This window comes from Perognathus longimembris, chromosome 9, assembly GCF_023159225.1.
Source record: "Perognathus longimembris pacificus isolate PPM17 chromosome 9, ASM2315922v1, whole genome shotgun sequence".
NCBI lineage: Eukaryota > Metazoa > Chordata > Mammalia > Rodentia > Heteromyidae > Perognathus > Perognathus longimembris.
In genome coordinates this window covers 67,218,484-67,244,933 of record NC_063169.1, presented here as the reverse complement: position 1 = coordinate 67,244,933, position 26,450 = coordinate 67,218,484, and the positions used below count along the sequence as shown (strand labels likewise).

Below are 26,450 nucleotides of genomic sequence, written 5' to 3'. Positions count from 1 at the left end.
AGACCCTTGATTTGGTCCCCAGTAGCCAAGTGAAAAAAAAAAGAAAAAGAAGCGTTCTAAATTAGACTGCTACCCAAATCTATAAATGCCCTGAAGCCCACAGAGTCGGATGCGTCAAGTGGGCGGAGTTGATGGTGTGGAGGTGACATCTCAGTAATGTGGTTCCAAAAGATCTCCTCTGGGAAACGCTCCAGAAGAATTTTCCATGGTAACGTCCAAGGGAAGGTGGAGCTGCGCGCCGCCCCAGCGCCAGTGCGGGGCTTCCCGCGCCAGTCCAGCCCATCCACCCCACTCTAAGGGCTGACACGGCCCATGGCCAACGCTGTCCACACAACATGATGACAGCTGGACTCTGGGTGACACGGGGTCAAGTCCAGGGCTGGGCTAAGACCCGGAGCCCCGCTCCATCACCCACCCTAAGAAACCGACGCAAGGGGCCGGGGGCTCCTCAGCTGCTGGTGAGGAACCACTGGAGCCACACAAGAGCTCTCGGTAAAAAGAGCTGAAGCCCACGGAGGCTGGTCGGGGGAGGTCTGGAAAGTTCCACAGCTCCCCACGGCTCCTCAGGCCAGAGGAGAAGAGGACCGGGAGGGAGGGGCGGAGGAGTGTTCGGTCTGCTCGGTCCCCAACACGGGAGCAGTGCACCTTTCATTGACAACAAGCGTGTTCCTGGACAGTGTCCCTGCCCCTGCACCCTGAACTCTTCCCCAGGACACAGAGGCCAGCTCCTCTTGGCACTGGCCGCAGCCCCGCTCTGAATGGCACGGGGGTATTTTTAGAACGCATGGGAAAGTTCCGTGCAATGCTCACGTGTTTGCACCGAGTGCTGTCGGCGGCACACACGGCCACCCGGGGCCCCGCAGACCCTTCGGGAGCCTTCTGCGAAAGCCAGAGTCGTCCTCAACACCCAGAGCTCAGGGGCTCCCTTAGGGTGACCCTACCCGAGTGGGCCGGGGTTCACGTCAGCCTCAGAGGACACCCCACACTGCCGTGGAGGAATGGCAGGAGAAGCACACACTCAGGCCCCCCGACTGGAACCGGCCTGTGTGTTCTTTCCCTCTGCACACGCACGTTCACTCATACACACACTCACGCACACACACATGCATGCACACCCAGACACACACAGTACATTATCGACAGCTTGTCTCAACACAAGGATACTGAGGAAACGGCTAGAAACAGCACCGTGAAAGGCACCTGTTTGAAGAAGCAAACCACAGTGGTTGGAGGGGAAGAGCAGCCGCCACCTACCTGAAGCCCTGGCTGTTCCCAAAACAGCGGAACGGAGCCTCTGATCTGGACAAAAGATGACACGCCATCATCCATGTAGATTGTCTGCAGCACAAGGAAACAGAAAGGGAAAGGCATTCTTCAATGAAACCCAATGTCCCGGGCTGGTAACAGGAGCCGGCGCCTGCGACCTGACACCAGCCAGGAAGGGCAGCCAGTGAACTCCAGCGCCCTCTGCTCTCACCCAGCGTGGCTGGCGCTGCTCCCCAACCAGCGGCCGGGCAGCGGGGTGCGCACACTGCCGATGAACCCCCCCAAACAGGGCTCTGGAGCAGACTCGAGGGCCCAGGCCTGGGGGTCTGTGGGAACGTGTGCCCCACCACCCTGGAAAGCCCCACTCCCAGCCCCCGTGGGAAGAAGAGAAGCAAACGTGCCCGGGAATGTCCTAAGACCTTCCTCAGAGCCCTCTATTTTTACCTGCCCAATAGACAGGGAGCGGGGAGCTGCACAGCAAGTCCCGGTCAACGGCACCTGCCAGTCACGCACTCGGCAGCTCAAGACGCACCCTGAACTTGCTTTCTGGTTCTGGCCCCGTGCCACCGTGTTCACGGTCCACACGCGCCACGCGGTCTCTAACGTTGCTTCCTTGCCCAGAAACCACGCTACCTATGCTTACACAATTACTTTCTCCCCTCTAGGACCCACATTATTCAGAATGGCCCGCGGGCCTCCACGGACACAGGAGCACACCGGAGTTTAAAGAACAAAAAGTACGGTTCTGGGCGCCGGCAGGCGGTTATCAGATGCCGGCCTTTATCTGCGCAACCCTACCCTGGCCTGGCAGGACACCTCTTCGGGTCCTTTCCATTGCTCGGTAGCCTGCTCCCTTACAGGGTAGCTTTCCACGCAGGCTAGATCGCACTCAGATCACACATGCATTAGTCATTCTGCAGGGGAGGGGGGACCGACAGGGAGGCCCGCGTGTCCCCCAGACCACGGGAGAGGCACGAGCCTGGGGTGGACGCTGTCGTTCTAGCCTTAGAAGCCACGGGGTGGGGGGGAAGCACTGGGCGATCGGCGTGCCTTCTGCGTCCAGGCACTGACTACTAGCAGTGTTGTCACACTCACAAAGCACACTAGGAGGAAGGACACACTCCTGAACACTCGGCCCGCCACGTGTGACTTCCCGATCCGCCCTGGCTCCTCCCGCACTGCAGCTTGCCCAGAACCAGCTCGGAAAATGCTGGCGGGCACCGAGCGCCTGGACGCCTCCCCCACCGGGCATGCGTGAGGACAGGCTGGCCGCGCCTTCCTCCCCAGGAGCACCGGCCGCACAGCCGGCACCAGAGAAGTGCCACAGTGCCGTCCTGACCGAAAGAAGCAGCCGGAACCCCTGCGGACTGTCTCACTTCATGGATGGCTGTGTGCGGGGGGGGGGGGGGGGGGGGGGGGGGGGGAAGGGCTGCTATCTGAACTTGAGGCCTTGCTCTTGCCAGGCAAGCGATCTACCGCTTCAATTACACCTCCGGCCTCAGGGGCTTTAGCTTGCTTTTCAGATTAAGGCTCACGCTTGTGCCCTAGCTGGCCTTGGGCCACGATCCTCCTCCCTCCACCTCCTGAGTGGCTGGGATTACAGGTGTGCTCCACCCGGCACAGCCTCCAGGTGCCCTCTAGGGCGAGCAGGACAGTGAGGAAGCAGGTGGGCGCCCGTCTGGGCACAGTACCGAACCGCACCAGCCTCTGCTTCCCTCTCTCCATGGAGTCAAGGTCATCGGGTGCCCAGAGAGGAAGCAAGGAAGCACTGGCAGCCCGGCGCAGTCACGGCCGAGGGCGGAGGAGGTCACTGAGTGGGGAGGGCAGGCGGGCGGGGCAGGGATGAGGCGGGGAGGGAGAGGAGGAAGAACAGCCCCGGAGGCAAGCAGGTGCCCTTTCCGGAAGGCAGGAGTCCAGTGCTAGAGCAGCGGAACCCCCGGCAGAGCAGCAGCCCAGGGGGTCCCCCGAGGGCCCCCCTTTCAGCAAAGCACTAGACTACACAACTGTGCATACAGACTTCCCTCTAGAAGAGCTCTGGCTTGCCCTGTGTGTTTGCGCTCAGCTTCTTCCACGTCTGCACTCTTGGAGGACCGCGGCCGTCCTGACCGCCCTGGACGGCTCAGGGGCCGGTGGGCAACAGCCCAGGGCTTTCCTTTCCTCCTCCTTGGCAGCCGAGGGTCACAGGCAGGGGCCCTGCCTCGGGTGCTCACGGAACACCCCAACCACCTGCCTGCGGCGTGGCGCTTCCTCCCCAGCTGCCGACTCAGCCATGGCGCCGGCTGCGCTGACCCCGCCCACGGCCTCCAGTCTCCTAACGCCACCAGGAGCACCTCTGTCAGCAAGTGGCCAGAGAGCCAAGTGAGAGGCAGGAAGCAGACAGACAGACAGACACACACACACACACACGCACACACCCCTCTGAGAACAGAACCCTCACAGCCTCCTTCCGGTCCTCCCCTGACCTGCAGGGTCTCCTGAACGTCCCAGGGTCTGAGACACGGCCACCTTCACCGCCAGCATCACGGTGGCCGCGTTCTCCACGGTGGCCCCCACCGCAAGCACACCGCACCGTGGTGGGCTACGGACTGCGGCCACCCATGACGGCACCGGACCGGCAGGAGAGCTGCAGCCGGCTACCCACGGCGGAATCACACCTGCGCCTGTCGGGGCGGTTCTCCCTTCCAGCCCATCGCACCTATAATTTCCAAGATAGCGTTATCCTACGGGGTGTGAGTCCGAGCCAAAGGCAACAACAGGTGCGAGACAACATCCCGGGGGAGAGGGCGGAAGTTTGGAAAGATGAGCAAGGAGGAGTTGTGCAGATGGCTCTGCTCTGCGGGGGGCACGGGAAGGGCTTCAGCGTGTTTCCTCTCCTCCTTCCTCTGTTTTGATCTCTTTTTGTCCTCAAATGATTTTTCACCCCTTATTAGCTCCTCTGGCAGCTGCTCCTGGTGTGGTAGAGGCCCTCTCTCCAAACCACAGACACCATGCTGGATTCCCTTTCGTTACAAATTCCTTAGCTGAACAGCATCTTCCAATAGTAAGATGTCAATCAAAGAAGGCAACCGGGCCACACGGTGGTGACTGGTGCCCACGTAAGCACAGATAAGGAGGACTGATGTTGGAGGCCAGCCCAGGAAACAAGCTTGCCGGACTCCATCTCAACCCATAAAGCTGGAGTGTCATCTTAGCTACGAAAGGGGCACAAACAGAAGGACCCGGGTCCCAGCAGGGTGGGGCATACACATGAAAAGTTACCTGGAAGCAGAAAGGGGAAGGAAGGGTGTGGCTTAAGCGGTAGAGCAATTGCCCAGCAGGCGTGAGGTCTTGAGTTCAAACCCTCGGGCCACCGAAAGAAAACAGAAAGACCACACCCGCGTTCCCGGGCAGAGCTGCAATTTCACTAATTACGTCCCCCGCGGAGAGGGCCCCAGGACCAGGAATCAGAGCAAACCCACCTGCTCCGTCTCCACGAAGTTGGACACGTGGCCATCGTCGTTCACGCCGCGGGTGTAGAAGCGGGCACCGGCGCGCTCGCAGCTGATGCGGGAGATGAGGCAGACCTTGGCCTGCTTGTGCGAGGCGTACACCGTGCGGATGGCCACCACCCCGCAGATGGCCTTCAGCAGCCAGTCGCCGCCGTTCACCTGGTGCTGCCTCAGGGGCACGTGCAGCAGCTGGTTCCTGCGAGAGACGCGGGCCACACGCGTGGGGTCGCCTCCGGTCCCCATCGAGCCGGGGTGACCCCACGCTCGGGCCGCTGGGACCCGGGGAGCCCCTGCACTCTGTGGAGGCTCCGGAGGACCTTTCCCAAAGCCGCTTCCGGGTATCACTGTGGGGCAACAGGCGCGAAGCTGGGGTTCGAGCTAACCAGTCACCGTGCTTCCTTCGGGGACATTCGAAGGAGCCTTTGTTTAGGTTTACAGCTACCCCCAGTTTTTGTTAGGACCCAGTCAACAAAAACGATCATCACAAGGCCAGGTGTGGCAACTCACGCCCCTAATTCCAACTCCTCAGGGAACAAAGATCGGGAAATTATGGCTCAAGAGCAGCACAGGCAAAAGAAAAGAGTGGGGAAGCGTTCTCCCAGGTCACCAATGAGCCAGGCACGGTGGTATAGCCCCATGAGCTGAGCTATGTGGGAGGCGTCGGTCGGAGGAGGATGACCCAAGGATTCCCTGGACAAAAATATGAAGCCCTATCAGAAAAATAACTAAAGCAAAAAAAAAAAAAAAAAGGCTAGAGGCATGGCTCAAATGGTAGGATGACTGCCTAGTAGATGCAAGGCCCTGAGTTCAAACCCTAGGACTACCAAGAAACGCATTTGTATTTTGATTAAATAGCAGTCGTCAGGACTGGGAATGTGGCTTGTGGTAGAGTGCTTGCCTAGCATGCATGAGGCTCTGCGTTTGAGTCCTCAGTACCACATACACAGAAAAAGCCCTAAGTGGCAGCCAGGGACAGTGCTTAGGCCCCAGGACTGGCAATCAATCAATCAATAGATAATACTCATCAATGATCAGTACTTTGGCATTAGAAGATAGATAGATAGATATGCACTCTTAGTTAAATTTAGATACATGTCCACACACCACAAGGTGAATATAATGAAAGCACCACCCAGCAATCCAAAATAAGCCATCTGAGATGAAGACTCAACGGATGCCCCGCTATTTCCTCCCCAAACCTGGCAGCGATGGTGCTGGATGGCACGGTGCCCGGTGCCGAGCCAGGTGGCCAGGGCTTTGGGATGAGCTGATTCAAGCCGCGTGAAAGCTGTCAGCAAATCCCCATGGAACAGGGGGAGAAGCAAAGGCAGGAAAGTCAGGACCCCTTGTTCCGGGCCGGCGAGTGGCAGCGTGGGCATCTGCGGCCTGGACGCCTGTCCTAGCGTATTTATTTAGTGTATCGATCCCAGGGCCTCCCACTTCCTAGGTGAGCACTTTACCACGGAGCTCCACCCTCGCCACAAGCCCTCCCTCTTCCTACAGCCACACCGCTCCCATCCCCTCCGCCAGGGAGGCCGGAACAGTGCCATCGTAAGGCCAGTCAACAAGGGACTCTCTCTTACGGGGCTGAGTCGGGTCTAGATCATAATGCCTTGTTTGTCTAAAGCAAGTTAACCTGATCCCTGCAAAGGTGGCAAAGGTGGCAGGGCCCGTCCTGACCGCAGGGAAGCATGGCTGTGAGCGGGCCTGTGGGCGTGTCTCCGAGCTTCTCTGTTCTCCGGCCCGTCCCCGGGACGGTGACCCCAGCCACTGTCACCCCTCAGGAGGCCCAGCCCACGTCTGTCCCACTGACTCCAAGCAGTCCTCTGTGTGAAGAATGATCCAGAAGTCCAACACCCCAGAAACAGGATCCCTCTGTGAGTCACTCTAAACCTCCAATGATCAACCCGCTTCAGTGACAAATGCATTAAATCCACCACGGGGCTGACACCGCGACTGCAGAGTCCACGGTCGGCCAGCTCCACCGCCGCCACGGTCACCAAGATCCACTCCAGCGGGCCGTGCCCGACCCTGCGTGGAGGGGAGCTCACGTGCCAGGACAGGAGACCCGACGCCATGAAAGACGCTGTTCCCCGCCGGGACGCACACGCAGTAGGAGGCATGTGCAGAGCTGGAGCGCCTGCCTAAGCCTCGCCTGCCATCTTCTCTTCCTCGCTCAGGAGCCCCAGCCGTGTGGATACCAAACACAGCATTTGAGGCCATCAGGCTACGACCACGCAGCCTCGTGAGTCAGCTCTAGGCTGTGTCGGGCTCCTCCCTAGGTCCTCCGCCCTGGAGGTGGGAAACAGCTGAGCACCCAGCTGCCCTCCACAGATCCTTCCTCCTTCCCAACTCCAAATCGAACCTGTGCCACTTCAAAAACGATCACAGGGCAGGGGGTGGGGGTGGGGCAGGGGGGAGGTCTCCCTTCCCCGCCCCTCTCGGCTCCGCTCCCGAGCTCCTCATCCTGGCCGCGCGTCCCTCGCAGGCCCCGCCCCACAGCGGGCACTCAGGAAGGACAGTGACAAGAATCCCAGGTGATCCAGACGTCCTGGACCTCCAGTGGCTTCCGGGAGGTGCCGTGGCCTGGGCTCACGCGTAGCCCCGCTTGAGAGCGGCCTCCATCCCCCCACGCACAGCCTGCGGCCCTGAAGGACGCGTGCTGGCCCCCCACAAAGCGAAAGCCACGCGCGGCAGCGATGCCGGCACCTGCCACGCCGCCCGTGGCGCAACCTCGCCAGATCCTAGGATTCGGTGTGGCGAAGTCTGCGCCACGTTACTCCAACAAAAACAGCGGTGGACGAAGGATCGAGAACACGTGGGACGTATATACAATGGAACTGTCCTCACCTACTAGAAAGGAGAGTATTTACTTGGCAGGGAAATGCATGAACCGAGATTAAACATTATGTTAGGTGAAGCAAGTCGGGCTCAGAGAGACAAAAAGCGCGTGCTTTCTCTCCTATGTGGAAGTTAGATCTAACTTAGACAAATAACAATAACAAAGACAGGGTTATGCGCATATGCACACATATTGGCTAAAAGACTATATTGAAGGGAGGATGCCAAAGGTATAATGCCTTTGAACAACTAATGAGCCATTTAACCCAATGCATACCAGGAAGTGGGGGTTGGGCAATGGAGAACACAGGTGCCGGGAGGGAGGAAACACGGGCAAATGCAGTCAAAGTGTTCAGTGCGCACTGTGTGAAAACGGAACTTTGTAACTTGAGGATAAGGACGGGAGGGGGGAAATGGCAGACAACGGTGGAGGGGGGACACTGATCAGGGCACATTGGACTCATCGTCTGACTTCTGGAATTGAAGCCCCTTTGTGTAAGTACTTAGTAAGAGTGGACGTCTTTCTGAAAAACAACCAAGATGCCATTTGCATCTTGGATGTCTATGGGCCTTTCTAGGGTCCGTGATAGGTGCCCAGGCTGGTCACCTATAATCCTAGCTACCAGGAGGCTGGGAGCTAGAGGAACAAGGTTTGAAGCCAGCTTGGACAGCCAAGTCTGGGAGACTCCATCTCCAAAACAATCAGCAAATAGCCAGGCTGAAAGCACGGCTTTAAGGGGCAAAGCACCATCTAAGCAAGTACAAGGCCCTGAGTTCAAACTCTAGAATCAGTAAAACAAACAAAAACCCCAAACACCCTTGGCCATAGTCAGAGGATCAAAGACACCCAGGGGCCGATACAGTAAGGGGTGCTTTCTCAACCGAAAATCAGGAACTCCCCATCTGGAGCGGAAGATCCAAGGACCAAACTCTAACCCTGCCCCGGAGGCTCGGCCCACAGAGGACAGAGTGAGGCCCGCCTCAGGGCCGGGAGAGCCGAGAGGCTCCACAGCCTCATGGAGTCCACATGCTGGGACTCCAGACATGGCGTCGCACCGGCTTGTGGGGACACCCTCAGGCAGGCAGCAGTGCTGCCCCGGCGGTCCTCTCTCCCAGCCCTGGGGGAAGTGGACGGCATTAACGGCCAGCGGCCTGGCGCCAGCCCACCTAAGCACCGCCTCTCTCAGCAATTCCACCGGACTCGTCAGGTTCCTAGCCAGGCCTAGAAAGACCCACAGGTATCCAAGAATGTACGAGGTTGTCCACTCTGGCACCAGGTTGTACCAGCTCTGTCCACATGAGGACTGAAGGCCAGGGGGTCCAGCACCTCCAGAAACCCAGCTGGCCTGGTCCTACAGGATGCGTCCCACCAGCTGCTCTGTTCCCCTTAGGTAAGAGATCAGTTTACTGACTAGGTGATTCCCAGCTTAGGGCACAGAGCCAGAATGCATGGCTTCAAATCTTGCCTCTGCCTCTTACCAGGTGTGCAGAGTTGGCAAAATCCCCTCCCTGTTCGTTCCTGAGTTTCCCTATCTGTAAGATGGAGTCACAAAGACTACCTCGCGGGGAAGCACGAGGATTCTAGTCATCCCCTTTGCAGAGAGCTTAGGCCGATGCTAGAATGGTGCTATGAATGACACAGGTAAACACTGGACAGAGATGCCCTGAACGGCAGCTCCGGGAAGACGTGTGGTACCCAGCACACAGGAAACACCTGCCGACGACCCTGACATGCTTCTTGCTAGGCTGAGCTTCTCTCCTAAAGCTGCTTGGGACCCGGTGAACACATTCCCCAAGTCCACGGCGAGTGGGGGTCTCGAGATTCCTTTTCTCCTCGTTCGGGGAGCACAGGTGCCACCCAGAGCCCCCGTGGGACCCAGAACCTCACCAGAAGAAGGAGGTCCCCCAGTCGGAGCTGTCATCGCCCTGCTTCTGCGCCCGGACGGTCAGGTCAAAGCCGGAGCTGTCGTTGGGCCAGGAGAAATAAAACACGCCCGAGCTGAGGATTTTCCTCAAGGCGAGCAGGCGGTCCTCCTCCCTGGCTTCTTCCTGCAGAGGGTAGAACTCGGTGGCCGTGATCTTGTAGATTTCTGCATCTGGGATTCTGCCCACGGACGTGCAGCCCGTCACCATCACCAGGAAGCTCAGGGCGGTGCCACCTGCGCGGGAGATCACACAGCAGAGCTGACGGCCCTTCGCTCGGCCTCCACTCGCCACAACTCAACCCCAACCGGGCGGCTCACCCGGGGCCTTCCCGCCACCTGAGCCAGGGAGGGCCTCCCGGGGTGGCCCGCCCAGCCGCACCAGCGGCACGAGCTCGCTAGATACGGGGTTTCACACCCAAGCCAGCACTCGAGGGGTGGGGACGACCGCCCCAGGGGGTGACCAGCATGCCGAGACCCACCGCCCATCCCAAGTGGACACTCACGGCCCTGTGATGCCCCCTCCCCAGTAACTGCTGAGCCCCAGCCAGGGGGCCCGCATGGCCCTGCCAGGCATGGTATTCCCAAACGCCTCCCATCTCCATGGCCGCCCTGAGCCTGGCATCGTAAGGGAAACTCCATCCAGGGCTCCCCACTCTGTCCCCCCCCCCAATATGATGGGCATTTCCAGGCTCCTCAAACCACTTGTTCCCACGACCGTGGCTTGGCCAAGATTCCCCCCCCACCCAAGCTAACCGTCCCCATGTCATCTGCCCATCGGAGCCTCGCCAGGGGCCCCTTCCCAGCCCCCAGCTCCTCCCTCATGCGCCAGAAGACCGAGTTCCCAGCCTCCGGCATTCTAGAACTGGCTCTGCCCTCCCCACTCTGTGCAAGCTCCTCCCTGAGAAGCCTCTTCCTGAGACACAGGTGAGGGCCCCCCCTGTGCGGGGACAGTGCCCCGCCACCCCACACCCCCTCCCTCACAGCCCGGGCCCCTCCCTGCCCGGGGACATCAGGGCAAGGCCTCTTCCGGGAGCACAGGTCGTCTCCCCGTAGCCCCGTGTCTGAGAAGCATCTCCCACATGAATTCCTGGAGGGTCGCCCCAGCCTGTGGGCTCCCTGCGGGAAAGGGACACGGCCCCGGAAGCCCTGCGCTCGCTGCACGGCCCCTGCTCTAGGCGTGGGTGTGGAGGAGCGGGCGCGGGAGGGAGGCTGGGCGGCCCCGTCCCCAGGGGCCATGCCCAGCCAGAGCGGCTGCCAGCGGCCACGGCTCCCCGCCGGCTCCCTCCCGCAGCAACCGAGGCACATCTGGACGAAGAGTGAGGCTCGGGCAGCGCCGGGGGCCGGGCCGAGTTTCCCCCGCTGGGCAGGGAGGGCTAACACCCTGGCTGCCCTCGGCCTCGGGTGGGCAGATGGCCCCCCGGTCCCGGCTGGACTGAATTCCCCAGCACCCTCCTGCCTGGGGCTCCACGCCAGGAGAAGGGGCGCTGCGTCTCCTCGTGTGGCCACGGCAGCCCCGCACCAGGCTAGGAGGCTCAGGAAGAGGCCCGGGGAGCTTTGCCTTCTGTCCTTCCATCTGAGCCGGGACACAGCTTTCGAGCCCCTCTGCCCCACCAGCTTCTGCGTGGGGCCAAGTCCCTGGCAGGAGTCCCAGGCTGCCTAAGACAGCCTGAGTCTCTGGCGGAGGCCAGCTGCCTGGGGGAGGCTGGGAAGGGTGCGTGGCAGGCAAGGAGAGGGAAAGGGGGGCCTTGGGGAGCCCTGGTCGGCGGGGGGAAGAGGGCTCCCCCTGGTGGGCACACCCGGGACAGCCTCCACATGCATGGACACTCCTGAGTGGCGTTCCCAGGGAATCGGGGTCACCCCAGGCACAGTGCTGAGCTGGGCTGGAGCAGAGCTGGGAACCCGGGGCCTCCGCGTGAAGCCCGCACTCCGCGGGGCCCCGGCGTGCGCGGCGTGCGGCCACTGCTTAGGGTACGCTCCCGAGGGCAGTGGCGGGCCAGCGCCCCCGCCGTACACGGACGTGTCACCCACATTCACAAGCCCACGTCCACCCGGGAGGCGGCCCGGTGGGGGAACCGCCGCCGGTGCCACCACGGGAGGATGACGTAAAGTCACATTGGCCAGTGTGCGTCCCCGAATCCACGCCCCGTCACAGGCAAGGTCAATCATCTGCTCAGGGTCCGCAACACGACCGTACGATTTGACCGCAGGCCGTCCCCTGGCCTGGAGGTTACCCTGCGAAGAGAAGGTCTGGGTCCCGAGCACAGAGCAGAAGCTTCCGGACTTCTCTCTCAGTGTGGGCCAAGCTGGGGAGCGGTCGTGTCTATCGCCTCCTCCTCCAAGTTAGTCACGGAAGGCCTTACTCCACGCTCAGAGCAGGGCGAGGCCCGGCTCGGTGGTGGCCGGTGCCCTTTCCCCCTCACAGGTGCGGGGCCTGGGATCCGGTGGTCAGAACGACCCAGGCGGCTCACTGACCGCGAAAAGGCAAGGGTTAGAGGGCAGCTGGAGATGGGCTTGAGGTCCAGCCTAGCTTCCCCCCACCCCCAGGGAAATCTTCACCTCAGCCCCCTGGGCCTGTTTTCCTTACTGAAAAAGGGTACCAAGATGCATTCTCACAGTAGCTTATTCTCAGGACGGAATAAGTTAACCCTTGGCACAAAATGATTTTTCATAAATGCATTCTCAGTGGGGTGCTGGTGGCTCACAGCTCTATTCCTACCTGCCAAGGAGCCTGAGATCTGAGGATCACAGTTTAAAGCCAGCCGGGGCAGAAAAATAGGAGCTTCTTTATTTCCAATGAACTAGCAAAAAAAAAAAAAAAAAAAGCCAGAAATGGAGGTACGGCTCAAGAGCCAGCAGGCTCGGTAAAAAGCGAGAGCCTGAGCCGCAGCGTTCAAGCCCCGGTACTGGCAAAATAAATAGAGAGACGGATAAGTGCATCCTGTCACATAAGTACCTGGTATTTTCCCTAAACATTTCCTACTTGGAAATGATGATTATAATCACCACAGCTCAGGAAATAATAGAAAGACCCAGAAAACAGTGGCCAGCACATGAGCACTGTTCTGTCTCTGCAGACAGAGGCGTGAGATGGCATGCTGGGGAGTTTCACAGGCGGGGCTCGGGGGGGAAAAGCCCCCGAGGGCCGAGTTTAGACATCCACAGTCCTTCCCCACAGCAAGGAGACCCACGCCTGACTTCGCCACAGCCTTGTCCCCGAGCGAGGCCAAGTTCAAGCAGGTGCGCCTGCGTGAGGAGGAAGGGCAGGGGGGCTACAGCCCACAGGGCCCCGGGGCAGGGGCTCGGGGCAGGGGCTCGGCCTGGGAGGCGCGGGGAAGCCCACCTCTTCCGCCGAGTCCTCTCCCTCCCAGCAGACCAGACCGCCTGTTCAGACGCAGTTTCCTTTCTTGTCCCTCACCCCCACGCACAGCGTGGGCGGCTCCTCTCCCCCGACAGCCGGCCCCTGCGTCCACCCGCTGGCACCTCTTAAATGAGCACAGATCCCTGGCAGACAACAGACAGCCCCTCCCCCACAGCAGACTCGGGAACAGCAGGTGGGGGGGGGTGAACCTCTGGGACAGGTGAGAGCCGCTGCCTCCCTGGCGGAGGAGCAGGTTGAGAGAGAGAAAAAGAGGTCACCTGGGCACCCCCCCACCCCCAAACCAACCACGAGCCGCCCGGGGCGGAGAAGGTGCTGGCTACTCACCTGAGTCCAACCTGAGCTCCCCTAGGCAGCCGTACGCGTCGGTGAGCTTGCCATACTGCCCTCTGATGACTTCCTTCTCTTCCGGAGCTGGGGAAGAGAGAGAGAGAGAGAGAGAGAGAGAGAGAGAGAGAGAGAGAGAGAGAGAGCGCATCAGTGGGCTCCCACCCTTCCCTTTCATTCACACCGCACTTGCCAATCTGGCTCCCACCCACTTGCAAAAGGAAACACACAGACAAGAGCTCAGCCCACAAACCCCATGTGTGGAGGCTTCACTGGGTCCCGGCGCCATTCCAGCGCGGCAGAGCTGCAAGGACTCAGGCCTTCCCGCCAAGGCTTGTTCTCAGGAAGTGCCCACGGCTTCCAGAGGGCTAGGGAAGGGGAGCCCGGGGGCGGCTGCCCGGGCCCAGGCTTCCTTCATTCTGGAAGGATGGCGGGGGGGGGGGGGGGGACCGTGCAGGAGGGGGTGACCCAGGCTGGGACCAGCTTGTCCTAAGGCAAGCTGCAGACCACGCCCCCTGGAGGGACACACCGGGTCAAGGCCCAGTGTGGACACAGAATAGCAAAGTGGACACGGGAGTCCGTTAGAAGAAGGGACCCAGGTTTAGCCCGGAGCTGGTCTGGACCATGATTCTCCTGGCTAGACCTCCTGGACATGGAACGCCACGCCCAGGTCTCGTGATTCTCTGCATAGAGTTGCCAGTGACTCTTACAAGTCCCCAGTCACCGTGCTCACAAATGGCTCCCTAGGTAACCCCTTTGCACACGTGCTCCTGCTTGAAGACACCTTGCCTAACACACGTTGTTGATGCACGCTCGCTGAACTCGGGGCACAATAACTCAGAGCAGAGTAAAGAGTTTGTGTGTCTGTCCCCCTCCCCCACCCCCTAAAGCTCACTCAGCCTTCTTGCACTTAGACACGTGAGACAGCATTTCGGTACTGCTCTGGGACCACACTGAACAGGAAAACCATCAACAAGCCACCCCCCAAAACAGGCCAAATGTGGCACTGGAGAGACCCCTGCCCGTGGAAGAGACAGGAAGGCGGCAGCATGGGGCGCGCCTCCGCTGGGATCGCGAGCACCGGGGGGACGGGCATTTTCACCCCTCTGCCCCCACCCACAAACGACACGGCAGTTAAAACGGCCATGCATGCCGGTCGCGGGGTTAGAACGACGTGTGGAGCGATTTTTAAGTGCAGAAGGTACAGATAATAAATATCCACTGAGGTTGAAAGTGTGGCAAAGCCCACCAGGAGTCCTGCTAGTAAAGAAGCCACTAGGGCCTGGCGGGGTGGAGGGGGGTGGGGGGCTTTTGAGATCCTATCTAAAAATAACCAGAGTGCAAGGGCTGGAGATGTGGCTAAAGCCCTAAATTCAAAGCCTAGTACCACCAAAAAAAAAAAAAAAAAAAGTTAATAACTAGATCAATAAATTACATTTCCCACAAAATGTAACTGGATTTTTTTTTTTTTTTTTAACCAGGAGAGGTCAGAGTAGCCTAGAGATGATGAAGGAAATCATAGGAAATTCCGAGCATTCGTTATCCCTGGATCCTACCGCTAAGCATATTTCCTGGGGGTGGCGGGGGTGGGGGTGGGGTGGGGTGCATGTCACTGAAAACAAAGCACCTATGGAATTAGGGTCTCAGCATGCCCCAGAAAAGGCCCCCCGGGGTGCCAGAGCCCCACCTCTGCCCGCTGACTTGCCCCTCCCGGTGGAAGGGGTGGTAGAATGATTTATTAATCTGCAGCCACCATAGCAAGCAGCTTAAAGCACTGCAGCTGGAGGCTGGAAACAGTGCTTCAGTCACAATCCCGCCACGGGAGCCCCCATGCGGGGGAAGGTGTGGGTGCCCCCCCCCCCGACTCCCTCTGCAGGCTGCCAGGCAGAGTGCAGCTTCCCCGGCTTCCTTGACGCTGAGCCCCCCCCTCCGCCCTCCCCCGGGTCAGTATGGCAGCACGGACCTCTGTGTCCATCTTCATGGCCCCCCCCCCCCCGCCCTTGCATCGTTAGCAGCCGTGCGCTGCACCAATCCGCTCAGCCAGGCCGGGATCGCAGCTCCTCTGCAAGGCTCCACCTTCGCTGCCCCCCCCCCCGACGCCCCACGCACAGGTTGGGATCAGGACATCCACAGAGACTCCTTCCAGTCCCAGGCTTCTTGCGTCTGCCTGCAGCCTCCGGCCCGGCAGACAGGAGGAGGACGCCCCCAGCATCTGCCCCAGAGGCAGTGGGGAACTGCCCCGTGGAGGAGCTGGGGTTGGGCCTCAGTTCTGGGGGGGGGGGGGGGAGGCTTCCTGCAGGGGAGGGGGCTGGAGAAATGTCCAACCATGAAGGAGCAAGGGCCCTTCTTGCCAGCCACCAGTGACCAACCGGCCTCCCCAAGTTCCAGATGGGGCAGGAAGAGGGAAAGAGCAAGTTCTTAGAGAAGAGCTGAGACAGACCATAAAATCATTTCCACACCAGTAGCCTCTAAATCCGCCCTAGAGACCTCAGGGCCACCTCACCCAGACCCCAAGTGTTCACTTGGCGCTGTTAAGCGGCGCTGTTTACCTTAACACAAAGACGCCTCTGTGCGTTCTCCCAGCGATGCCAACAGCCGAGCAGATGAAACAAAACCAGGAAACTGCTACACAAAGTGACAGGGTCCAGACCTCCCTTCAGGGGTGGGAAAGTGGCTCTGGGAAAAGCCCAACTCACCCCTGACCCCGCGAGATCAGACAGGGTTAGAGGACATGCCCGCTGCCACCAGCTACGCGGAACAAGCACGGTGGAAACCGCTTTCCCACCCCCAGCTTTTAAACGCAAAGCTCAGCAGGGCCACCTGCTCCCGTCCTAGCCCTGTAAGTGACTGACCCCAGGGGAAACATCTTGATTGGTATTCTGTGGAGTGACCCCAAGACTTCAGGGTGGCGGTGCGGGACAAGGAACCCCCTGGGCCTCGCAAAGGCCATGCCTCCGGAGGAAACAAGCGGTGCTGCCGGCAATCTCCTCGGTCCCAGGCTATCCCGCTGACCCCCCCCCCCCCCGCCCCTCCCCGCAGGCGCCCCCTGGCTGCAGCCCGAGATGCAACAGGGCCGAGCGACCACGGACGGAGAACTTTCAAACTGTGTCGACGTCTAAGTGGATTTCTCCCAGGCGCTTTGTCACGACGGCACACGACGGACTCATACAGGTCCCGTTCTCCGCTCCCGCGGGGGGGGGGGGGGGGAGGGTCCCAAACCTCCACATCCCTTTCTGGAGGACCCAGCCCCGCCCCCGACTCTTCCTTTCGAGGCTTGGATTCCTGGCAGATGCCTCCCCAGAGAGCTTCTCTTCTTTGTCTTGGGGGGTCCCTGTGCACCCTACCTCCAGGCTGCAGTGTACCTCCCCGGGCCTGGCCTCCCTGGTCGGGAGTCACCCCACACCCAGCTCGCCCCCCAGCCTCACAAGTAGGTGGGAAGGGAGGAGAAAGCCTGGCGCGCTTCGAGCGGAAGGCAGCAGACCACGTGCCTGCGAGCACGAGACAGTAAGGCATGCTGGAGGGAAGCCACGCGGGGAAGGGGCCCAGTGACAGGGCCCCCATCCCCGTCTAGCCACCAGTCTCTCCTGGTGGCCAGCGCTTGCCCAGCCCTAAGGGCTTAAGCCGGGGGAGGAGCCTCGCCCCCGAGCCCAGCAGGTATTCTATTCGGGACAATCTGGGGCAGAGCTGGCCTGGGTACGAGCGGGCCAGGCAGGCGGTCACACAGATGACGGGCACTTCTTTCTTCAATACTTTCCACAATAACATGCCATGAGGAAATACCAGCAAAACGCAGCCCATGGGTCAGAGAAACAAGCAAGGCCACAGCTGGAGACTGAAGTACCATTTGTAGCCACACTCTAGGGCATGCTGCGAAATCATCTTGCATTGCAGGGTCTCAAGAGGACAAGACTGTCCCGGTTCAAGGCCAGGTGCCAGTCTGGCTCTCTGGCTGGGGGCTTTCCCTTGCAGAGTTACCGGTCTGGAGGGAGCTGAAGCAGCTCTTCAGAGAGACAATGGCTTCCCTGGGGCACGGGAGGCTGTTGGAGGGTTGCTAAGCAAAGTAGAAATCAAAACATCTGTTTGAAACACTAGCTGAGCCCAAGACAAAAGCCAACTGGCTAGTTATTCACTGAGGAACTCTCCCCTCCTGCCCTGCCCACCGCCTTTCTCCCTCACCAAAACATCCAGGCCACAAAGAACCCTGGGGAGGTGGGGGAGACCTCAGAAAGCAGCAGCTAAGCCAGTGCTCCGCCTCCAGCCTGCTGCAGAACGCCACAGCCCAGACAGAGCAAGGGCCAGGGAGGCTGAGGTGGCCGCAGCCCAAGCTGGAAACCAACTGTGGCCGGGCTGGCGCTGGCCGGGCAGGCGGCCTGGCGGAGGCGACCAGACTCCAAGCCTTTGCAGTACGGACTTTTTACCCTTAAAAAGAATGGTTCCAGGAAAGCACCTTAAAAACAGCAACAGCAATAAAAATAAAACAAACCCAAACCTTGGCAAGGCTTGGTTGTGTCTGGGGGCCGCAAGGGAGGGAAGCCCAGCCCCGGGCTCCACCCACCCAGGAGGGGCAGGGCCTCTCTTCACGGGCCTGACAGAGAACAAGAAGAAGCGAAGACCTAAGGATGCAGGTTCAAAGCTGGCCCAGGCAGAAACGTTCATGAGTCTCTTCATTTCCAATGAACCAGCAAAACACAAATCAGAAAGTGGAGGTATGGGTTTCGTAGGAGTGCTGAGAAGCCAAGAAAAACAAGAGGGCCTGAGTTCAAGCCCCAGTACTGACACCAGGGGGAAAACAAAGCCTAGGTCGCCCCATTTCTCAGTGGGGGCGTGGGCCTCTGGAGCGGGACTTCACCGTCCTCCGGGTGCAAAGGGCCCTCAGTGCCTTCATTTTGTTTCCAGTGAGGCCGGCACTGGGTCCCCTGGCCTGGCTGGCTTCTAACAGCTCTTCCCGTGTCTCCACCACGTCGTCCTGAACAAACCAGTAAAACCAGTTCCTGGGTCCCCACACCAGCGCAGAGCCTCCTGGCTCAGGTGATTCCTCCCCTGGGGACGCCCCGCGGCCCCTCCCTGCCCTCGGGCACTCCCACCCCCAGACACGGTCCCCAGGCACCCGCTGGACGAGCCCCAGGGAGGAGAGGCCCCCACCCAAGGTACCTCTGGGAAGGGGAAAGTGAGGCGGACTCCGCCCAGGAACGCACCGGGAAGCAGGTGCGGACGCCGAGAGCCACAGGTGGAATGGGGGCCCTGATGGAACGTTCTAGACAGGGTGAGGAAATCCAGCGGGGGATGGGGGTGGGGCCTGGAGGCTGGAACCACTTCGCAGATAATGGGACAGACAGGATGCTTCTCCTAGGCTGCACCGGTAATGCTGGGCGGCCTGTGAGGACGTGACACGTGTCCAAAGGGCCCTTAGCAGACAAAAGGTCCCCTGACCCCTGGGGAAAAGGCGAGGGCAGGGCGGCGGGCAGGAAGGCCGTGGGGTTCGCAGGAACTGAGACAGGGCCCAGGGCAGGGCAGGATTTCTTTCTTTTCTTTTTGGTGCCAGTCGCGGGCTTGAACTCGGGGCCTGGGCGCTGCTGCCCCTGAGCTGCTTTTGCTCAGCGCTAGCGCTCTACCATTGGAGCCACGGCGCCGCTTCTGGCTTTTTCTGAGCACTTTGTGGGAGACGAAGCTCACCAACTTTCCTGCCCTGGCTGGCTTCTAACTGCGACCCTCCGGTCTCAGCCTCCTGAGTAGCTGGGATGACAGGCGGAGCCGCCAGCGCCCGGCTGAGTCAGGACTTCCTAACTGGGAGGTGTCAGGGCGTGTGGGTGCCGCACCTCGGGGCCCGCCCCGGAGGGGTGAGTGGGGTCTTCCGCCTGACCCAGGCAGATTGGTGAACACAGCCCCGCCAGGGCTCCGTGACAGCGCTCTCCAGGGACTCTGGCTTTCTCAGGAACACAGGAAGCAGAAGAGGAAGGAGGTGCTGAGGACCTCGAATGGTCTGGGGGCCCGAGGGCCGGTGGGCCGCGGGGCCGTGGCGGGGGGCTGTTTCCTGTGTGGGTTCACCTTGGGGAGAGGGGGGAGCATCCTCGGGACGTGGCTTGGCAAGGCAGGGGAGAACCGAGAAGGGGCAGGAAACAGGGGCGCTCCAGCTGGGGGGCTCCCGCGTGGGGTGCAGCTCCTGGAGGGACTCCTCCCTAGGGAGGGAGGGGGTGCCCCGGCTGGGGCCGCGGAAAGCAGGGCAGCCCAGGGCAGGAGATGGCCCAGTTTGGGAGAGTGCGCACAGGGGAGGGGAGGGGAGGGGAGAGTTGGAAAGACAGGCAGAGGGGGAGTTACTGAGGACAAGACACTGGGGACGCGGGGTCCCCTTTAGCTCCGGGGGGAGGGGCAGGTCCGCTTGCAAACCAGCTCCTCATCTGCCTCAGAGGCCTTCCCCAAGGAGGAACTGCATTGTGATCCTAACCCCGGCCTCGCCTGTCACCTCTCACCTTTCACCTGTTCCCCCAGCCCAGCGGCCTCCTCACCCCCTCCAGGCCCTCCCCAGTTCTCCCAGGCCAAGTGGCTTGTGCCTTACCCATCAGAGCCCAGCCCTGAGCCAAGCCCCGCGCCCCCCCCCCCCCGCGTCCCCCCCAGGTCTCCGCGGGGACCTAAGCAGGTGTTGCTCCTGCCCGGGCTCATCTAGAAGCCTGCGGGGCCCACGCAGGGAGCCTGCACCCAGGAGGACCGAATGTCCCGGGGCAGAGGGGAGGAGGCCCTGAGGAGGGAGACAGGTGTGCGGGCACAGCTGTGTGCCCAGCGGGCAGGGCGACGGGCGGGGCATGGTGTCACCCAGCGAGGCTCGGGGCCTGCGTCACAGGACACTCAGCCCTCGCCCGGCCACACGGACGGCTGTGCCAGGCGGCGCAAGAGCAAGCTGCCCGGTGCCAGTGCTGCGCGCTGGGTCTTCCTGCTCTAGAGAAGTGCTGATTGTGTCCCTCCAGCCCGCCTGTCTCCTGACCCACAGGAGCACGCTCACAGGCTGCGGTCACCCACCGCCGCCTGTCTGTGCTGATTGTGTCCCTCCAGCCCGCCTGTCTCCTGACCCACAGGAGCGCGCTCACAGGCTGCGGTCACCCACCGCCGCCTGTCTGTGCTGATTGTGTCCCTCCAGCCTGCCTGTCTCCTGACCCACAGGAGCGCGCTCACAGGCTGCGGTCACCCACCGCCGCCTGTCTGTGCTGATTGTGTCCCTCCAGCCCGCCTGTCTCCTGACCCACAGGAGCGCGCTCACAGGCTGCGGTCATCCACCGCCGCCTGTCTGTTACGCGGGCCCTGTGTGGTTTCCTCCCGGCGGCTGCTTATCATCTTCTCATAACGGCCAGCCCACCAGATCCACCCGTTCACTATGCGACGGTCTCACCTGGTGACAATTCATGCAGCTCTGCTCCAAGCATGCCCTTTTCTTAATTTGTATATCTAAATAAAAGTATTTCTTAAAACTTTGCTTTTTCTAATGTGACTTCCGTGTATTGCTTAGAAAGTCTTTCCACACAACAAGGCTAGGAAGCATCCTGTATTTTCTTCTAGGACATGGACGACTGGAATTGGTGTCTGTGTAACTGAACTATCTCTGGTTTTGTTTTTTTTGCCAGTCCTGGGGCTTGGACTCAGGGCCTGAGCACTGTCCCTGGCTTCTCTTTGCTCAAGGCTAGCACTCTGCCACTTGAGCCACAGCGCCATTTCCGGCCATTTTCTATAACGTGGTATTGAGGAATCGAACCTAGGGCTTCATGTATACGAGGCGAGCACTTTTACCACTAGGCCGTATTCCCAGCCCCTGAACTATCTCTGGAAATGTGTGTTCCTGGGCCTCACCCTCTAGCGTGGCTTCTTCTGCTTAAGGCTGGGGCTCTACCACATTAGTCATGGCTCCACTTGCAGCTTTTCGCAGGTTAACTGCAGGGAAGAGTCTTGATCTTCAGATCTCTGCCACCTGAACAGCTAGAACTAAAGGTGTGAGCCACCATTGCTTGGCTGGAATTTATCTGAAAATACCATACAAGGTAGGACTCTAACTTAAGTGTCCAGACGACAGTTGTGATCAAAGGCTTAGTGAAATCTTCGTGACTTCATTGGGAATGTCTCATGTCTGATTCTGTCTCTGGTTCCCATTGCTATAGTGTAGGTGTCGCTTATCCCCTCAAGGGTCAAGTGCAGGAAACATGGTCTCCGGTGAAAGAAGGTGGGACCTTTAAGAGGAGATGCGTAGTAGGACGTACCTGCCTAAAGTGACTTCCTACTGCGCACTTCATGAAAGACTAAGGATTCATTTCCTCAAGAGCCACAGTGAGTTACTAAATAAACACAGCCTGGCCCAGCCCAGGTCTCCTGAGTCCAGAGGCCAACACAAGCACCAGGCTCTGAGACCTCCAGAACTATGGGCGACATAATCTCTTTTCTTTATAAAGTGCTCAGCCTTAGCAACAGAAAATGGACTCAGATTCCTAGGAACCTCATAAAGGTAGAACGGCACCTGTTAACATACATATGCCTTGACTGGCATGAGTGGCTTATAACCCTTGCCAGGATACCAGGCGGGGGACTTCCTTAGGCGTGGTAACTGTTATACTGGGGCGTGTCCCTCTCATGAACCCTGGAGCCTCTCCGCATGAGGTGTGTAAAGGGATCTGGAGCTGGCCTCTGCAAGTGGCAGCGGTCAGAGCAGAAGTGCAAGATTCACAGGGCATTTTCAAGTTCCACAGAGTGGGGAACTCAATGGTAGGCTGGCTGGGGTGAAGGGAAGGGGAGACTCAAGGTGCACCCCAGTTCTTATGGTGAGCAACTAACTGCCTGGACAGAGCGTCCAGGATCCAAAATAGGAGGACTGAGGTAAGAACGGGTTTAGGCGTGGGGGAGTTTTAAATAATCTTTAAACCAGCCTATTCTCATGAGCTGTAATCCTAGCTACTCAAGCTGAGGAGGATTACAGTTCCACGCCAGCCTAAGTAGTAAAGTCTGTGAGACCCTTATCTCCAATTAACCACCAGAAAGCTGGAAATGGCGCTGTGGTTCAAAGCAGTAGAGTGTTAGACCTGAGCAAAAAAGCTTAGGGACAGCGCCCAGTTCAAGCCCTAGAACCTCCTCCACCACCACCACCAACAACAGAAAAACCCACAAGAAAAACTCCCCTTGGAACTTGACTGGATTTTGCTTACAGCTGCTTGCATGTATGGCTGTCTTGGGAGAACTAAGATCTTGGCACCCAAGAATGCGTGGCTTGCTCCGTGGATCAGGGCTTCCGTATAGCTTTATAGCTTTCTTCTTCTAAGCCTCACACATTTTGCTTATTCCGAGAAACCGTGGGGCAGGGAAATCTCTCTCCCGTTACATTCGCTAACGATGATGACTTTCCCCATTACATTCCCATTTGATTCTCTAACATCATTGACTAATGATGGTCTATGGGAAGACTATTGATTTTTATCTCTGGGCCTAGAGAAACGCAGCCGGTGGACGAACTCACTGAGTCGAACGTGCCATCCTCCTGCGTATCCCTCCGCAGGCTAACTCCAAGAGTTACCACCATTTCCCACTGATCTGTATCCCCTCTCGTATCCCAGTGTGCATGACGTGGGCATCCGTCCGTCTCCTGCAGGACTCCCACCAGCCCAGAGGGCGATGCGGTTTCGCACGCACACACTGCAGGACCCAGCTCCTGGAGTTTCTGACTGTACCATCTTGTCAGGGGCACCCAAAGTCTCCAGAGTGTTCAAGAGGACGATGGGAGTCACAGAATGGACCAGGGAAGGTTGGCCCCATCACTCGGACCACTATCAAGTCTGGGCCTATTTGCTTTTTTTTTTCTTTTGGTGGGATTTGAACTCACGGCAGGACACTACTTGAGCCACTTGGATCCATGCCCCAGTCCTTTATTTATTTATTTATTTATTTATTTATTTATTGTCAGTCATGGGGCTTGAACTCTGGCCTAGGCACTGTCCCTGAGCTCTTCAGCTCAAGGCTAGCACCCTACCACTTGAGCCACAGCGCCACTTCCAGTTTTCTGGTTCATTGGAGATAAGAGTCTCACAGACCTTCCTGCCTGGACTGGTTTGGACTGCGATCCTCAGATCTCAGCCTCTGGAGTAGCCAGGATTACAGGTGTGAGCCAGCAGCCCCGGCTCCTTTTGTGTTTCTAGTTATCTTTCAGATAGGGCTTTGCTGAGGCTGGCCTTGGACCTCCGTCCACCTACTGACACCTGCCATACAGCTGGGCTGGCAGGTGCATGCCACCATATCTGGCTTGTTTGCCAACGTCTTCCCAGGCTGGCCTCAAACTGCAATTCTACAAATCTTGTCTTCCCGAGTAGCTGGGATTACAGGAGTGAGCCACCAGAGCTGGCCCCCCGCTCACTCTCTGAAGGCAACGTTCCAATAAACTCTCAGTAACCTAATTTTCCTGACAGTAAGCTGAACCAGAAACCTAGAAGGGTGGCTGCAGCCAAAATCACACACACACACGCACACACGCACGCACACACACGCACACACACCACACACGCACGCACACATGCACGCACGCACACATGCACGCACGCACACACACGCACACGCGCACACACGCACACACACATACACACATGCACACGCACACACGCACACACACACGCACACACACCACACACATGCACGCACACACCACACACATGCACGCACACACACGCACGCACGCACACGCACACGCACACGCACACACACATGCACATGCACACACACGCACGCACGCGCACGCACGCACACACGTGCGCGCGCCTAGAAATGGGAGGTCGAACTACTCACACAAAGATGCCGAGGTTAATTGGGTTTTGTACGTTTCATACATTTAGGCTTCTGCACTTATATCCTGTCTTAAGAGTAACCCACAAGCAAACTTCCATATTGGATCTAAAAAATCATATCAGAGGGCCAGAAAGGTAGTCGGCATGCTGGAGAGCAAGAGAGACAGAGACCGAGAGAGAGACAGAGACCGAGAGAGAGACAGAGACCGAGAGAGAGTGGGACCAAGTGCTTGCCATGCAGTTGGCTCTCCAGGGGGCTGGCAGGCCGAGTGGACAACCTCCCCACTCCAGCCCCAAACTGGGGTCCAGCAGACTCCCAGCTTTGCGAGAAGGGCAGGGTGGGGGAGGGGGCCCAGAGAACCTCCTGGGAGGTGGGGACAGACTCCTTGTCAAGGTTTTAAAAACACTTGATTTAACGGGCATCATAACTTCCCCTGCCAATAAACAATAAAACTAAAATAGACAACAACATTCCATTGCATCTGCTTATAAACAACGTCTACTACCAGACAGCATCACTCAGTCTTCACCCCAAAAGACTGTCTGTCTGGAGGGAGAGATGCGGCGGGGGGGGGGGGGGTCCTTTGAAGTGAACGCATGTTGCCACCCACACCGGTGGCTGTGACTGTCCCCTCCCCCGGCCCTTCCCAACTGGTGGTCACAGTGAAAAGAAAAGCAGCCAGCACCTGAGGAAGAACTGGGCGGAGGTGGCAAGTCCCTCCCAGCCCTGGCTTTCCAGTGCTCCTGGGCTGTGGACATAGGAGTGACGGCCACTGTGCGGTGTGCGGCCACCACGCCTGTCAGCGCCCTCCTTGCCACCTGTCAGCTGCACTCATCGGAGCTCAACAGACAGCAACCTGTGCGTTCCTGCGGACACACGGTGCTACTGCTGAGATTCCCGTGAAGCGGCCCACGGTCCCCCCCACACCAACGGCCCTCTCCGGAGCCCAAGGACAGGTGATCATTTAAAACAACGCGATTCCAGGCCTAGTGCTAGGGACGCATGCGTGTAATCCTAGCAGTTACTAAGGGGGCTGGGATCTGAGCATCATGGTTCAAACCCAACCTGGGCAGGAAAGTCCACGAGACTCCAATTAACCAACAAAAAGTTGGAAGTAGGGTTGTGGCTCAAGTGGTAGAGTGCTAGCCTTCAACAAAAAAGCTCAGGGGCAGCACCCAAAGCCCTAAGTTCAAGCCCCAGGATAAGCACAAGAAAACCCAAATGTCAAAGGATCTTAATGAGACACTGCTAAAGCAGCTCTGGAAGTAGCATGGTTGATGATACATTAACCGTAATTTGAGTTCCCAACGTCAGCTTACATTGCTACCACCGTGTTTATGTTCTTTCTGGTGATCTGAGAGGAAAGCAGTAGAAGCAAGGAGATGATTTCATGCATTTTCATAAACTCACAAGCAACAGATGAACAGTCTATCACATCAGAATTCTAGGTTCAGCTCAGACCTCAAAGCCATTTTAGACTGCACTTCGCCAGATCGCTTCCCCTAAGATCCCCATTTCTGGGCCGTTCAACCTTCGAAGTGCGCGAAGCTGGAGAGGACGGCGTGGGAAGCAGGGACCAGCTATCAGATCAACATTAAACCAATGCACAGCTCGACTTAAAGCGCACAGGCTCTACTTGCTTTGCTTTACACTTCACACACCCTCATTAAGTGAGGACACAGAGTTAGAAACAAAGAGAAAAAGGCAGCTCTCTCCCCTGACCTTGCTTGTTTGCTCTGGGAACTGAGCAAGAATATCTTATCTCAAAGAAAGACACCCTGGGAAAAACATCCCTTGGGAAAGTGACTCCTCTGGGTACAGAGAGTTTGCAAAGGAAAATATTTATCTCAAGGATGGACGCCTTTCTTCAAGGTAGCATCTGGCAAAATGTATCCTTTGTTCCAACTGGGATGCAAAAGTATCTAGGCAGTAACCACCCAAGTTTCATTAAAAAAAAAAAAACAACAACAAAACCCCTTGCTATCTCTGGGCTTGATTGGTAACCCAATGTAGCAGCAAAAGCGATTGAATGTACCAAGTGTGTGGCCATGGTGAGCACTTACCCTAAGGTAAGTTTGGGTCACAACCCCAGCCTGATTTCACCATAAATATACCCTCAGGGGGATGTGGCTACATGAACCACAGGCAGAGGACCGGGGCTTGCTGCCAGCCTGGGCGTGGGGACCAGGACAGCAGGAGGGAAAAGGCTAGAATGGGCATGGGCACTCCGGTGATGTCACAGGCACGCATCTCACGGTGGGGTCTCGTTTCCTCAAAAATCTGCCTAAAGGTAAGTTCAGACTTCCACATTCATATCCCAGAACGAGCTCCTGCTGCCCGGGAAGTGCAGCCCAGCTGCTAGCCCGACCTCCGCAGCTCACCGGTGCCCAGGGCGTCCACCTGCCTGTTCTGAGGCATTTTCCGTCCGGG

At 58.6% G+C, this 26,450-nt stretch overlaps 1 protein-coding gene across 5 annotated transcripts in view; it reads right to left on the bottom strand.

Annotated features, from left to right (window-relative positions):
* Positions 1 to 26,450, bottom strand: part of Synj2 (synaptojanin 2) — a 72,005-nt gene that overhangs the window by 37,667 nt on the left and 7,888 nt on the right. For all 5 annotated transcript variants that reach the window (XM_048354368.1, XM_048354365.1, XM_048354367.1 and 2 more), the window contains exons 2-5: positions 13,224 to 13,310; positions 9,484 to 9,754; positions 4,725 to 4,950; positions 1,255 to 1,338 (exon numbers count right to left, since the gene is read on the bottom strand). In XM_048354368.1, coding sequence (XP_048210325.1) covers positions 1,255 to 1,338; positions 4,725 to 4,950; positions 9,484 to 9,754; positions 13,224 to 13,310 — 668 coding nt within the window. The remainder of the gene's footprint in view (positions 1 to 1,254; positions 1,339 to 4,724; positions 4,951 to 9,483; positions 9,755 to 13,223; positions 13,311 to 26,450) is intronic.